The sequence below is a fragment of the Solenopsis invicta genome, chromosome 14 (assembly GCF_016802725.1).
Source record: "Solenopsis invicta isolate M01_SB chromosome 14, UNIL_Sinv_3.0, whole genome shotgun sequence".
NCBI lineage: Eukaryota > Metazoa > Arthropoda > Insecta > Hymenoptera > Formicidae > Solenopsis > Solenopsis invicta.
The window spans coordinates 6,314,894-6,332,030 of NC_052677.1; the positions used below are offsets into that span (position 1 = coordinate 6,314,894).

Genomic DNA, 17,137 nt, shown 5'->3' on the forward strand with positions numbered 1-17,137 from the left:
GTCAGTGGTTCTGCCAATGGAATCGCTTGTGGCACTTGGATGGTCGTTAATAGGACACTTGTAGTGTCTGTGTTGTGATATGTGGACCGGCCAAACCCATGTTAATGTTGTGTTGTGAACTCGTAGATACCTGTAAATAACTCATGATGTCTATTAAGGTCCTAGGATCACATTCCCATAGTTGAGTGGCAAAGGAGAGTAATTTTAGTTGGTAGACGACAGTATTGTATACTTTACGATCGAATTTCACATTTCCGAAAATTGATCCCCCTGGAGTTTTTTTGAAGATTTCCACCTTCAGAATAAAAAAAAAAGGTTAAATACCAAAAAGATGAAGATTCCATTCATCATCCAACATCACAACAATTCGAACACGCTCCGAACTTTCTCATATAATACATCACAAACAAAGTCCAACCTACCTTATTGTTGTCATCGAACATAGTCTCCGCGTCAAATAACATGCACCATATATATAGCGCGCTGATTTCTTATCAAGTAATTTTTTCATGTCGTCAAAAAATTAACCGATAATAATTAATAGTAATAAACAATTCATTCGAAAATCAATTAAGTGCGTGAAAGTATTGATACGTGATACAATTATTGAGATAAAACTAGCTTATTTTGTTAACTTGGTGTGGAGCCATCGTGTGATCTCAATCCTATCATATAGAAATGTACAGCTGTATGAAAACATCAAATCTTTACAAAGACATAGCGAGTGAATTAGAGTGAATAAAAGAGAGAAAAAGGGGGACATAATGTATCAAAAATGTGTATATTCGTATGTAAACCGATCCCAGCCGTACATAAATGATTCATTTCAGACAGTGAGTTGCGCCGCTTCTACTTATTTCGCGTACTCGATCCGTGATTTACAAACTATTTCTCTTTAATTCAAAATGTAAGCTTCGAATAAAATTTTCCTAAAAAAAAATTGTCTAAGAATTAGACAAAAGAAGAAATGAGAAGTACGACGTTATAAGGATAAGGCTAAAATATCCTGTATATTCTATTGTTTAACAAACTTTTTAAAATAGCTTACCTTTCATAAACTACTATGCAGAATTATATAAAACTTTATTTTATAAATCAATAATAAACAATATTGCTATGTAATATTTTATTGTAAGTGTAAATTTAACTTAGCTGCATGTAAATATATCATTAAACTCAATATAAATTTATCTCAATATTACATGATATACAAATACGTAGCATTAAATTTGCAACAAATATAATATACAATGAATGTGTTTCGAATACATTTAAATTTATCATTTTACAATTTGTATGTGTAATATTTTATAACTAATGATAAATCTTTAATGATTATAAGGTCTATGTAATAAAATCGTTTGTGTATAATTTATACGAACAAAAGATAGATTGCAGTAAATGTTGTACAAGCTTGTATTATCTCTATTTTTCATACGCGCATGCATACAATATGTGTGTCTCTGCATGTGCGTGTACGTATCGTAAATCGGGAAGAATATTGCTAACCAGATACATCTTGCTGCGTGATGGTCTTCTCTCTCCCTCGACGTATCAATATGTCAGTGTAAAACATATTGAAGTCAAGCCTAATTCAAACATACATCATTTAGAAATTATTGTTTATATAATTTTATATACAATAATTATTGAATTATTAAATAATTTTACGTCAGTATATCAATTGTTAAATATATGATATCATATTTTATATCAATATTGATAAAAAAGAAAGATTACGAAAATTATGAGGATTTGACACAAAATTGATTTAACAAATAGAACATTTCTTAAATGTTAGAATAAAGATGTAGCACACCAAAATAATGAGATAAATTATATTAACCCTAGCTCATCACCCTTATTTTTAATTTATCTTCCCCGCCACCCATGAGTTTGTGGAATCCTGTAACTTTGTCACACTATATCTCTGGACATAAAGCATATTTTTTAATTCCCAATATGTAAAGTCAATATCTCAAAGTCAAACAAAGACGATAAGCGAGATCCAATTTTATTCTCAAGTAATTATAATTGTTTAAAGAAATCGTATTACAAAAATTCACAAAAAGGAGCATTTTGAATAAAAAAAACCACAATTTTTTAATTTAAATTGGAAACAAGAAAACTAGTAGAATTTTTTTAGTTAACTCCAAAGACTAATATAAAAATATGATATAAATCACTCCAAAAGTTCAATTATTTAAAATATCGAAAACCAACATTTATGAAAAATCATGATTTTACAGTTAATAAAATTTTATTATTTGAACAATAAACTGGTAGGAAAGAGTTGTATTAAATAAATATTATTATTGAATATATTAATTAAAGAACACGCACCTTGAAGAGAAGTTTTATAATACATGCGCGCACTAGTAAATAAAGGACGCAAAAATAATATAATGCGCGTAATAATACATATACATTATATTAAAATAATTCTTTTTGTAATTCTACTATTTCACACTTATTTTTATACTATCTAAAAGAGTGGACATATATTTAATAAAACAAGTCAACATATATTTTAATAATAAAAAAATAAAGAGGTTTTAAAATTTTGAAAACTTTTATATTCGGAAAGTAATGACATAAATTTATAATCGACAAAACTGATTTTTATTTATAGTTGTTTTCGTATTACAAATGAATAAAATAACCGTCAGACCACACACCAGCGGGACGGGGAGCTCCCACAGTGTCTTAAAACAGTTTTTCTATTATAACGACTAAAGTATTGAAGTTAGGTAAAATATGTATATGACCTTTTTTGTAGAGCTTATCACGAGCTTCATTGTTTGTTTGACCCTTTTTTTTGTAAAATGAATATTTTCCAAAATTAAAAAAAACTGTTTTTTCTTTCTCTAAGTGTATCTCGACAACTACACGAGAGCGCCAATTAATTTGTAAGGAAAAGTTGTTCAGTATCCTTGCCTCTATAACATATGTCAAGATCAACATGATTGGAGCTGGGTCCCATGTACTGCATAATTACCTCATTTTTTTCACATATTAGTATGAGTAACTGACGTACGACGTTCTACAGTTACCGCGGCTGACAGTGTCCTTTCGACATTTTATGTTGTCAATAGTAAGTATAAGAATTTTCATCTTTGTCGATCCATCTTTAACATCCATCTACTTAACTTTTTACACTTCTTTTTTTTTTACATTGTTGAGACACTGCGGAAGCCTCCCGTCCCGCTGGTGCGTGATCTGACGGTCATTTTATTTATTTGTAACACGAAAACAACTGTATAAATAAAAATCAGTTTTGTCGAATTTGGTCTCAAATTTGTGTCATCCGGGACTATTATAAATTAGTCGCCCATGAATACCAGATATCCTTTTTAAACTTTCATGCATTATCACGTTCAGAATAATGCAAAAAAGAATGCCCTTGCAGGCTTATCTATATTGGTTAGTTTCTTTTGTAGCTTTTTTTAATCTCAATTCAAGTTTTCAAATTGTATTATAAAAAAGTTACAATGTAAAAACTCATACAGGGTACGTCGTACCCATAAGTAACGAGCTAAGGTTAAAAATTGAACAGGCATAATTAATTTTAATTAACCAATCAAAAAATATTTTATTAGTAGTAAGTTTCATTAATATATGGCAATATATTACTAAAACGAGTAATATATCTTTAATAAGAATACATTCATATGAAAACACAAATAATTAACAAGCCTAAATGTTCAACTAAATTTGAATGATAAAATGGTTCTTATGTGATTTTATATACAATTTCTAATTCTATCAAACTATGTGCTGTTATTTTCAGTTTCAAACACAATTCTTAAATTGAACTAAAACTTTAATGTCAGAAAATCACACAGAAAATTAATTTAATATTACCGATGGCAATAGGCACAATCCCCCCATATGTCAAAAAAATAATGTATCTTTTTTTGATCGTTTATTTTTTTCTAAAAAATTTATTTATTTTTTTCTAAAAAATAAAACTCATTTTTGCTTAAAAATTATATAAATTTGTAAAATTCTTACCGACATAACACATTAAGTAATTTCTCATTATTATTATCACAACCCAAATCACAAATTCGGTCCAGAAGTCGTGTTAATACTTTAGTAAATCTTTCATCTAACGATATGATTATTTCTTCAAAATTTCCGGTTCCATCTTTCGTTGCAGAACTGTTCTCGATCTGAAAGAATAGAATTAATATATTATAAGCATATACATATATTAAATAAATAAAGAACAATTTTTTTAAGTAACAGAAACGTGATATATTATAAGAAACTTTTATTTAAACAATGATAGATAATAATGCAGAGATAAACTATTAGCCATGCCCTTTACTATTAACTGTAATAATGTAATAAAAAAATATAATTATTTTTCTTAAAATTAAATATAAATAATATTACATTATAATTACATAAATAATATTCTTAAAAATAGATATTATAATTATAACACGTTAATATATTTTTAAATATGTAAATTATTAACATATGTAATAAAGTAACTTGACAAAATAACAAAATAAATAAAATACAATAATGTTTGTTACAAAATATGTAAAAATATATAATTTAACCCATTAAAATTCATAATCAGCAAGGTTAGCAAAAAAATAACAATTGGAAATAAACCAAAATATAAGAAACATTTCTGACATAAAAAACACGTTACAAATTTTGCAACTAATTATAATCAAATTATATAAACGATATCTTAATATGACCGGAAAATGTATCAATATATTTAAATAAAGAGAACGGCTATACCGATCGAAAGCAGATCTTCATGCTCAATAATTTTTTAGGTAAATTTACGAACACTTACAAGATTTCCCAAACTGCACGCCGCATACTTGCTGGATTTAAAACACAGTTTTTAAGAAGAATCCAGAAATGTAATATCACAAAGTTAAATTGCTAATCAATTAAATAATTTTAATATTTATAAACATCTCTACTATTCTGTCCCCTTATTGTGAAAAATTAAATAATTAATTATGTAAAAAATTTATCGCGAAAAATATTATTAAGAGGTTTAAACTCTGGCCGAAGTAACATTTAGGAGGATAGTAGAGATGTTTATAAATATCAAAATTATTGAATTGATTAGCAATTTAACTTCATAATATTACATTTTTGGATTCTTCTTAAAAGCTGCGTTATAAGTCTGGCTAGCATGCGGTGTGCAATTTGGGGAATCTTATAAATGTAAATTCACCTAGGAAATTATTAAGCACGAAGATCTGTTTTTGACCAGTATGGCTGTTCTCGTTACAAATTATGTTATAAAAAATATGTTATAAAAAAATATTAAAAATTGACGAAAAAGAAAACTGATTGTGCCAATCGATTCTACAAGAAAAAACTTATGACCGGGAAATACATTAAACTGAAAAAAACGGCTGACCGGTCGAAAACGGATCTTAGTACTCAATAATAATTTACAAGTTCCCCCAACTATACGCCGGACTTTAAAACGCAGCCGTTAAATAGAACAAGAAATGTTATAACACAATATAAACAAAATACTTTAACGATTATAGTTAAATCTTAGTACTGATATTTATTGTGTGATTTTATATAGCTTTACCAGTTCAACAAACCACGCGCCGAATAGATTTTTCGGTTATAACACAATTATAAATTGAACAATAATTAGTAATATCACGTTTATTAACTTGAAAATCAATTTAATAATAAATGATGCTAACTCACATCTGAATATAAGAATTCTTTCCCCCCTAAATAACTGTGACAAATTTATTGCAAAAAATAACACCTCAGTTACGGTCCGACTATTTTTGAAAAAGTATATAAAATCACATAATAAATATCAGAACTAAAATCTAGCTATAACGATGAAAATTATACAGAGAAGTGTCATCTCCTTCGACATCGTTATGTGTAAAAATGCCACTACACATTTAGCAAACCGTTAGTGACTCAGCCGTTTCTTACTTTGTGGACTGATGACGGCTAGACATTTTACAAGATTTCATTATCAATACGTTGAGGATGACAAAGTGAGTCGAAACGTTCGCTTTTGTTATTCAAGATAAATAAATATTTATAATAATATTGTGATTGCGCACCTACATATACGCGCTAACTCTCAGTAGCCATTTCAATTTTTTATTTTATAGCTATGACCATTAAGGCATTGTGGTTTCATATTATCAATCAAATAAATTCTTTATCTTAAGAAATGTAATATCACAAATTAAATTGTTAGTCAACTGAATAATTGTAATGCCTACAACATTTTATAAACTCCCCTATTCCGAAAATTATAGACTTGTTCTACTCAACGGCTGTGTTTTAAAGTCTGGTAAACATGCGGCACGCAATTCGAAGAACTTGTAAATATATATTATAAATTCACCTCGAAAATTATTATTGAGCACTAAGATCCGCTTTCGAGCGATTAACCATTTTTTCATTTAAATATTAGTAATTCTTTCTTTCTCGTTTTATGACGCTCACAACACTTATTAAACATTATTATGCTAATAATTTCTTTATAACAATTAATTGCAAAAATTTTGCAACGTGCTTTTGGTTAGTAATGTTTTTTATGCTCTAGTCATATTTCTAATTATTATTTTTTAGCTAACTTTGTTACGGATAGGAACAAGTTTTGTTAATATTATTTATTTTTTTTTTATAAAATGAAAATAATTTAAGAAAGAGTTATGTATGTCTCTTTGATAAATTTTTCCAATTGAAGAATCGATTGACGTAATCAATTCTCCTCTACAGTCAGATTTCAATAATTTGTTTATAACAATTAGTTACAAAATTCATTTTTGCAATGTGCTTCTTATGTCAGTATTGTTTTTTTATGCCCTGGTCCTATTTCTAATTCTAATATTTTAGCTATTCTTCCTGATCTAACTATTCACTTTAATAGATAAATATGTATTTTAAAGTTCACTTTTAAAGATTTACAAAGATAAAAGGATTGCAATTTTTACAAGATTTTAAAAAATATGGATACTTTTTATGAATGAATTATTATGAATATATATTACTACTTCAAGTTTATGCTTTTTAAAAAAATATGTGAAAAAATTATTATTCAAAGATAAATTTAAAAATAAATTTACAATTCTATTCTTTCTAAATCTGTTATAAATAGAAGCCATTTCTTATTCGCTCTAGAAATAAGAAAATATAATTATTCTTTAAATAATCTTATAACCGAAGAACATTTTATATATAAATTAAGTGATTTATTTTAATTTATCCAAACAAATTGTTCAAAAAATATGGGAGATACACAAAAACGTTTCAGGTAAAAGTTGTATGATCTAAGGATAAATAATAAGAAAATCAATTTTTTCGAAAAACTCGATTTCTAAAGTCACATAAAGATCATTTTATAAAATAAATTTATATTATATGAGTTTTATATATAATTCTTCTAATTATTATACATATAAAAGTATTAAAATAAAGTCATCAAAAAATTAATAGTTTACAAAATATTAATATATACTTTATTCTGGCATATTTTGATATAAAATCTAAAACATCTTATAAATTACTCGTTAAATATATCTTAATAGTTTTATGCATAAAATAATAAGCTGAATCAATTGATGTAAAAACAGCTGTTTTTCAAAAAGATATGTAACTACATATTGCAAATTCAACTTTTGTTTTTCCATATTTTCTACAAATTTTTTGAAAAATTTGCATAGATAAATTAAAATGAGCCACCTTGCATAATACTTTATCAAGAAATTATAATATATATTACACACACACACAAACGCGCGCGCACACACACACGCACGCACGCACGCACGCACGCACGCACGCACGCACGCACGCACGCACGCACGCACGCACGCACGCACGCACGCACGCACGCACGCACGCACGCACGCACGCACGCACGCACGCCACGCACGCACGCACGCACGCACGCACGCACGCACGCACGCCGCACGCACGCACGCACGCACGCACGCACGCACGCACGCACGCACGCACGCACGCACGCACGACGCACGCACGCACGCACGCACGCACGCACGCACGCACGCACGCACGCACGCACGCACGCACGCACGCACGCACGCACGCACGCACGCACGCACGCACGCACGCACGCACGCACGCACGCACGCACGCACGCACGCACGCACGCACGCACGCACGCACGCACGCACGCACGCACGCACGCACGCACGCACGCACGCACGCACGCACGCACGCACGCACGCACGCACGCACGGACGCATGCGCACGAATACTGCTTTATATATTCTATTTTTATACTTACTTTATCTACAATATTGTATTATTTACTTAAATCTACACAATAAAAATTTAAAACATCTAACATCTAAGGTACAATTTTATCTAGAGCTCGAAATTTTTTATTCTTCTTATATGTACGAAGAACAATGTAGACAATATAATATAATAAAAGTGTGCTCGCTAAATATTATTTTACAAAACATTTATATACAGGGTGTCACAAAATATTCGTTCATGCTCTCCTGGATTGACAGAGCAAGTAAAACTGAGAAGAAAAATTCTTTACCATTTTTCAAAATTCGCAATAGTTACCGAGATAAAAATTAATATAGTCGGCGAGCACATACTTTCCCTACGCACCGCACGCGGGGATCGCCGGTTGATCGCCAAATCATAGACAGCCGCGGCAGGCGGAGCGGTGAAAAGAGAGAAGCAGCAATGATTGTCTTACCAGCCTCACTGTGCCGCCTGCCGCGGCTGCCTATGGTGTGGCGACTAACGGGCGGTCCCCGCGTGCGGTGAATAGGGAATTAAGTATGTGCTCATTCGTCGACTATATTAATTTTTATCTCAGTAACTATTGCAAATTTTGAAAAATGGTTAAGGACTTTTCTTCTCAGTTTTACTTACTCTATCAACCCACAAGAGCATGAACGAATATTTTGTGACACCTTGTATACATAATATTTATAAAATATAAATTACACCATGCAAATTAGGAACAATATATACAGTGTTCGACAACTATTGGGAGAAAATGAAAAAATAAAGTTTCCATCAAAATTTTATTATTCTTGATTGTGTGATTCTGAATATTTAAACATTTACGTAAAAAGTGCATAAAACATATAAATATTTAAACATAGCCATATTAAATTATAATTATTTATAAATATATTTAAAACTGAAGTCTCTTAATTGCTATTTTGTTATTTTTAATTTTCGTCTTATTTTATTATCTAGAATCAGTCCTTAAATTTTCTCTCATTTATTGCCAAACATCTTATACAGGGTGTTTGATAATTAATGATTAATTTCTTGCAAGTAAGTAGAATGGATCAAACTGAGTCGAAAAGTCCTCTACCATTTTCCATAATTCGCAATAGTTAACGAGTTATAAATTAATAAAAATAATCGAATTAATCCCTCCCACTGTCAATCCAAGCGCGCGCTCGACTTAGTTAAAAAGTTTTGTTTTGATAAGAATGACGGAGGACATTTACGACTCAAAGTGGGAGTCAGCATTACGCGCCGTTCTTGCGAAGGCCATCGCCGCTAGTAAACATCACGCCCCGCGCGCTTAGCAACGTCGAGTGCGCGCTTGGATTGGCGGTGGGCGGAATTAATTCGGCTATTTTTATTAATTTATAACTTGTTAACTATTGCGAATTTTGGAAAATGGTAGAGGACTTTTCAACTCAGTTTGGTCCATTCTACTTACATGCAAGAGATTAATCATTAATTATTAAACACCCTGTATATGTATATGTATATCAGTCATATGTTCTTAACAATAATAATGATTATAAAAAATGCCTCTTCCGCAAAGAAATACTTCGTGATTCTATGGCTACAGAGATGCATTCGGACGAGCTTAAAGCTTTGAGAGTATACCTCGTATTCATAGACATCTTCCTGACAGGTACCGATCATGGATGTCAATTCAGCATCAATGTAGTAGCGGCTCATACGCTTAACATTAGTAAAATATAAAAACTTAGTATATATGAAAATTAATATGTCTAACTCTCATCCATTATAGTTTTCTTTTTCATTATACAGGGTGATTCAGAATAACCCGTTGTCTTTTAAGGGACGTATTCCTGGTCGAATTCTAAAACGATTTTTCCTTTGCCAAAAATTTGTCAGACGCTTAGATTTTAAAATATCAGCCGATTAAATTAGCGTATCAAGGGTCGAATACAGGTGATACGCAGGGGCGGCGCACTCACCGTTACGTGCGGGTGTGTCGTGAGGTGCCTGCTATGCTCAGCTGATACAACACACAAGTATTTCTCCCTTCTCACTCTCTCCCCCCCCTCTCTCTCTCTCTCTCTCTCTCTCTGTCACATCACAATGCTAGCTTTAACTTACAAATGTAATTAATTTTCATCTTAATTTTAATGATTTTAATAAGAGAAGTGCCAGGAAATTCTTTGTACAGTCGAAGAATCGAACAAAGAATCACACGAAATCTACAAAAGTATTTACATCTCGAGTTTTTAGAAACAGTAGTACTTTTTTTGTTACAGAGAGAGGGGGGGAGAGGGAGAGAGTAAACGCGCGCGCGCACGTGCTTGCATAAACAAGTTTGGACATGCATTTACTTACGTATTATTCTGTACAGCGATCAATTAGTTGTCTCCACGATGAGACAGACCAAAGTTTCATTGATCCTCTCGTAAATTATCACTTTAATATCATAATACACAATTCATTCACTTGATCAATAAAACTTGAATAACTAATTAACGATCACTTCGAGTAACGATCACTGTAAATAATTATTAGTCATTCGGCGTGCGAAAATATGTAACTCGATAAAACTCGTGTTTACGCGCGACGAACAGACAACACGTGTTTACTCGACAACAGGAAAGAACCGACTGATTTTATGGGATACGTTATGATCGAATATGAATGCGTGATTGGTCGAACAGAAGTTAGAATGCGGCAATTTAAAAATAAAGTAGTGATTAATATTGTTTTTAATAATAAAATTTATTGAAAAATATTTTTCTATTTATTTTATTAAAATTATTTTTTTATATCAAGAGATTAGACACTGAGAAAAAAGTTATTAAATTTTAATAAATATTTGTTTGAATACTTGCAATGACATAATTTATTAAATGTAATTAAATATCTAGATTTCGTGCAATTCTTTATTCGATTCTTCGACTGTATAAAGAATTTCCTGGCACTTTTTTTATTAAAATCATTAAAATTAAGAAGAAAATTAATTACATTTTTAAGTTAAAGTTAGCATTGTGATGTGACAGAGAGAGAGAGGGGGGGGGAGAGGAGGGAGAGAGAGAGAGAGAGAGAGAGAGAGAGAGAGAAGGAAGAAAAACTTGTGTGTTGTATCAGCTGAGCATAGCAAGCACCTCACGACACACCCGCGCGTAACGGTGAGTGCGCCGCCCCTGCGTACCATCTGTATTCGACCGTGATACGCTAACTTAATCGGCTGATATTTCAAAATCTAAGCGTCTGACAAATTTTTGGCAAAGAAAAAATCGTCTTAGAATTCGACCAGGAATACGTCCCTTGAAAGACAACGGGTTATTCTGAATCACCCTGTATATCCTTAACATTTATTTTTTAAATGTTAAGAATAGAAGGTTAATAAAATTTATTTCTTAAAAATAGCTTTAAATCAAATATTGCCATTCAAGGAAAGGTTTAATCAATCTTTGCATTGCAAAAATCTTTGCATATGTGCAAATTGCTAATAAAAATACTTTACATAAAATACAAATTTTACTGTATAAGAAAAAAAAAACAGGAGACTTAAAATATTAGTACGTTCAATATATACAGTAGTACATTCAGTATGTTTAGAAACATAAGACAATCTGTAGAGAAAGAGATCATTAGATGTAATTTTATACATGTAGAGTGAATTAGATAATTATTAGATATAAATATTTACCTGCATAAAATTGCAGAATTCCACGCATGTTGCACATATACCAGTAATACAACCGAGAAGATCGGAATCGGTCAACATACATTCCTTCATATAACTATCTTGCAGATCTTGATGTACGCTCAACACGTCATCGACATTACTAACCTGGTGACAATTTGTCAAATAAGCATGTAAAGCAAGTCTAACATAAAATCTATAAATTTTAATTACATAAATACAAGATATTCGGCAACAAGTGAGAGAAAATTTAAAAAATGATTCTAAATAATAAAACAAGAAAAAATTAAGAAAATTAGCAAAAAATTGCGATTAAAGCTTCGTTTTTTTATTATAATATCTATATATCCACGTGCTTCAAGCAATCTTTTTATGTATAAACATTTATATTAGGTTGGAAGAAAAGTAATAATATATTTTCTCAATAGAGGTTATTGTGTTTTGTTAGAAATAACTGTCAATCTAGATGGCTTAAATACATGTTAATGTGTAGCTCGAACTTCTAAGCGTCATTTAATATGCGGAAATCGTATGTAAAAGCGTTGTGTTCACTTGAGATTGAAAGAAAAATGAAAAAATAATAAACTATACTTTCATTGTTTAATGTTGTTTAATGTTGCTTTACTTCCGAAAAATACGAAACAAACGAAAAGAAACATGTACTATATGTGGAGACAATGCGATAATTTAATGTATCAAAAAATGGTTTGCGAAATTTTATACTGGTGATTACTGATGATACGACCCTCGAAGATGAAGAGCGCACTGGTCGACCAGCTATTGCTAATAATAAAATCAAGACTTTAATTCACGATATAAGATTCAAGAACGATACAATTCAAGAACTTGAAGAGATACTTTATTTATCACACATAATCAAGTCAACGAGCATTAGGTGTGATACGTGAATCATCTTGATATCTGGGTGTCGCGTAATTTGTATTATATGAAAAAAATTAATTAATCGTATTTTCATATATGAGTCATTATTTAAATGCAATAAAGAAAATTTCATTTTTTAAACGAATCGTAATAGGTGATAAAAAATAGGTTATCTACAACACAATTAGAAAATGGTCCTGAGGACACTATTCAGAAAAACCGTTAATCACTCCAAAGCCGGGCTTCACATGGAGGTCATGCTATGTATTTGATGGGACTGGAAAGATGTCATGTATTATGAGTTCCTTCCAAAAACAACTTAATTCAGACAAGTACCGTGCCCAATTGGGCAAACTGAAGGAAGCCAGTGCAAAAAAAAACACCTAGAACTGGTGAATAAAAAGGTTGTTTTATTCCATTAGGGCAACACCAGATCTCTTTTTTTTTCCTACAAAAAGATATTGTAACTTGGCTGGGTATATTCACTGCAAACATTGCTCTTTTGGATTACTATAATACTTTCGATCTTTACAAAACTTCCTTAATGTAAAGCATGTACTTCTTTAAACAACTGCAAACACCATTTTCAACAATTTCTCGTCAAGAAATCGCTCAAGTTCTATGCGCAGGGAATTAAGCTAGCTACCTCCCCAAAAAAATGAAAAAGACATAAAAAACAAGCCATTACATTACTGGTTGAAGTTGTTTTTAAATATAAATTGTTTCAATTTTGACCTAGAAGTATTAAGAGTATAAATAAGTTTCTGCCGTTTCACAAAAAATGGGGCCACTAATATGTTATGGTTGAAATTGTCTGTTGCAAAACGTTATACCGTAAGATTAGACATCTGGCAACAACATAACCTTAAAATATTAGCGATTTTGTATCAGCATCATATATCTTTTTTCGTGCGAAAATGTCGAGCCGAATAAGCGTCATTTGCGGGAGCTTTTGATTTACTTCTTTAATTTAAAGAAATCTGCAGCCGAGGCGCATCGATTGCTTGTAGAAGCATATGGTGAGGCTGCCTTAAGTGAGAGAAGTTACCGTGAGTGGTTTCACAAGTTTAAGAACGGTGAATTTGACGTCGAAGACAAAGAACGTAGCGGAAGGCTGAAAGTGTACGAAGACGCGGAATTGGAAACATTATTAGATGAAGATTCGTGCCAAACGCAAGAAGCACTTGCACTTACATTAGGAGTGACAACCAGCAATTTCACATCGCTTAAAATCATTGGGAATGATTCAAAAACAAGGAAACTGGGTTCCATATGAACTGAAGCCGAGAAACGTTGAACGCCGATTTTTCACATGTGAAATGCTGCTTGCCAAGCATAAACGAAAGGGTTTTTTGCATCGTATAGTCACTGGTGATGAAAAATGGATCCACTACAATAACCCAAGAAGAAATTATGGAGACCACCTGGCCATGCTTCAACATCGACAGCCAAGCCGAACATTCATGAAAAAAAGCTCATGTTGTGTATTTGGTGGGATCAGCTTGGTGTCGTGTATTATGAGTTGTTCAAACCGAATGAAACCATTACTGGGGCTGTCTACCGAACACAATTGATGAGATTGAGCCGAGTACTCAAGGAAAAACGTGCCCACTACTACTCCAGACACGACAAAGTTATTCTTCTGCATGATAATGCTCGTCCACATGTTGCGGCGCCGGTCAAAACCTACCTGGAAACACTCAATTGGGAAGTTTTACCCCACCCGCCGTATTCACTAGACATTGCTCCTTCTGGTTACTACCTGTTTCGATCGATGGCGCATGGCCTGTCTGAGCAACACTTCACATCATATAAAGATACAAAAAATTGGGTCGATTTGTGAATAGCTTCAAAAGATGAAGCATTCTTCCGACGCGGTATCCGTATGCTGCCAGAAAGATGGGAAAAAGTAGTGGCTAGCGATGGACAATACTTCGAATAAAACATTAGGTACCGTTCTTTCACAATAAATGCCCAATTTTTGATAAAAAAAACGGCGGAAACTTATTTATACTCCTAATATATTACTTTCTTTCTAACTCAATAATTAAAAAACGAATCAAAGTTTTATTATTTTTTATTTTTGTCTTATTTTATCATTTAGAATCACTCTTTTCTTTCAAATTTTCTCTTACCTATTGCCGAACATCTTGTACATATATATATATATATATATATTATATTTTATATATATATATATATATATTATATTTTGCAAAAAAAAATTAATCATCACCTTGTTCATTTTGTTTATAAATTTTAACCAATTTGGTTCCACAACTTCTACCATCATATAGTATTCCAAATGCTGTATGCAATCAAGCATTCTCTGACGTAATGAAAATGCCTGTCTGTAAGCCATCGCTACTTCGTGTGTGAAGGTCTTCGCTATTTTATTACTGACCCATACTCTATAATCATTAAATTTTTAAATTTTATTATAAATATAAAGCACAAATTTGTTAAAACAAAGCAATTTACCTGCATAAAAGCCTCTCAACATATTTACAATAAAACAAATGCCTAAACAACATTTGATAACAAGCTATGGCCTTTCTATTGATAATTAGAGAAACTGGCCATTTAACATCATAATTGAAGACAAAAGCTTCCAAACCAGTCAAAATTTTACCCGCTTGGAAACAGTATTCTGCAAAAAAAAATTAGTTCTTAATATTAATTTTTTTAAAACATAAATAAAGAATTTCTTACAGAAATCAAACAAGTTCATTTTTATAAATCCATATTAATGGCGCCAAATCATTCTTTATCAGTAGCGTCACATCGTAAACAATTTTATTCTCGCAAAAATCAGAAAATGTAAAATATAAATTTAAAATAGGTAGAAAATGTAAAATTTCCTCAAGAAATCCAGAAATTTGTTTTTTTTTTTTTAAATAGATCCTCGAAATATTAATCAACCTAAAATTGTGTTTTTATACCTATTATATGCCTGAAGAAAAATTAGCATATTTATAAAAGAGAAATATAAAAGAATATTTTTGTCAATAATTTTGTACAAAATGTTGTTTTATACTTAAAATAATATTTGCTTCGTCTTTATCATTATTGTTACAAAAAATGAGAAATATACAATAAATAAATAGGACTTCCGTTTCCGGTAGCGAGAGTGACTGACGTGTGTGTGTGGAGAGTGCGAGTGATAAACAGGTATTAGGGGATAGGGTGAGACGTGGTGGAGTGCGAGGAGGTAAAGGGAAAGGGAAGGGGCTGGTGGTAGAGGGTGAATAAGGGTAAAGGGCCGGGGGAAGAGAATAGGGAGACAGGAGGGATAGTAGGGTTGGGACGGGATTTGGAGATTAGACGGGAGAGCAGGTTTAGAGTGTAGAGAGAAAGCAGAAAAGAGGGAGGGTAGCGACATCGGGCGGTAGAAGTGAGAAGCAGAGCAGGAGAGAGTAAGTGCAGTAGCGGGAAATTTTGAATTAGAGTAACGTTTGAGTAACCGATTTAATATCTTAATATATGATTTTATATTTTTGCATTTGCTACAGCGGTATAATAATTATAAAAATAAGCTAAAATATAAAACTTGTTTAAATTGTTTTTTTTTTTTTAGAGTAAAAGTGATCATCTTAAATATAAAAGAGTCATATTTTCTAGTAAATATTTTCTACAAAAAAAAAATATATATATATATATAGATTACTTAAAAGAAATTTTTGTTTTCCTTTTACAACCCGACTGCAAGTAAATAAACTCGTGAATAGGAAGTAGGCAGGTTAGAGGAAAGACGAGATGGAGAGAGAAAGGGAAGTAGAGGAGGGGACAGGGGAAAAGAAGAGGAGGGTGGGGAGACCGAGCAAAGCAGAGGGGATGAGGGATAGAGCATATAGTCTATCGCTGATAGAGGCGTTTAAGAGAGGAGAGAAAAGGAAGGAGATAGATGCATTACAGGCAGATATCTTTAAGAAAAGTATAAAGGTAGTGAGATCGCCGGAAAAACAGCTAGAAAAGCAGTCGGAAAAACAGCTGGAAAGGCAAGAAGAAGGGGGGTTGAGTGAGATATTAAGGGAAGTAAGGGAGGGTTTTAAGGAAATTAAAGCGGAATTAAGAGAGGTAAAGGAGGGGAAAGCAGAGATGAGGGAATGGATGGAAGAAATGAGGAAAAGATTAGACAGTTTAGAGAAAAGAGTGGAAGAGATAGAGAAAGGTAGGGGGAGGGAGGAGAAAGAGGAAGGGGATGAGGAAAGGAAGGAAGAGGAAGGGGTAAAGCAGATGGAGAGAGGGAGAAAGGGAGAGATGAAGGAATTAGAAGAAAGGATGAAGAGAATAGAGTTAGAGGGGGAAAAGAGGAGAAGGGAAGAAAGGAAGAGAAAT

At 31.9% G+C, this 17,137-nt stretch overlaps 1 protein-coding gene across 2 annotated transcripts in view; it reads right to left on the bottom strand.

Moving 5' to 3' along the window:
• Positions 1 to 1,111: 1,111 nt before the first annotated feature.
• LOC105204402 (gamma-tubulin complex component 2) overlaps positions 1,112 to 17,137 on the bottom strand; it is a 53,065-nt gene continuing 37,039 nt past the window's right edge. Inside the window, exons 12-17 of one of the 2 annotated variants that reach the window (XM_039457167.1) lie at positions 15,281 to 15,449; positions 15,036 to 15,210; positions 11,921 to 12,064; positions 9,880 to 9,957; positions 4,015 to 4,175; positions 1,112 to 1,589 (exon numbers count right to left, since the gene is read on the bottom strand). In XM_039457167.1, the coding sequence (XP_039313101.1) occupies positions 1,505 to 1,589; positions 4,015 to 4,175; positions 9,880 to 9,957; positions 11,921 to 12,064; positions 15,036 to 15,210; positions 15,281 to 15,449 (812 nt within the window). In that variant the 3' untranslated portion in view covers positions 1,112 to 1,504. The remainder of the gene's footprint in view (positions 1,590 to 4,014; positions 4,176 to 9,879; positions 9,958 to 11,920; positions 12,065 to 15,035; positions 15,211 to 15,280; positions 15,450 to 17,137) is intronic. The other variant, XM_039457168.1, reaches the window with a different exon arrangement.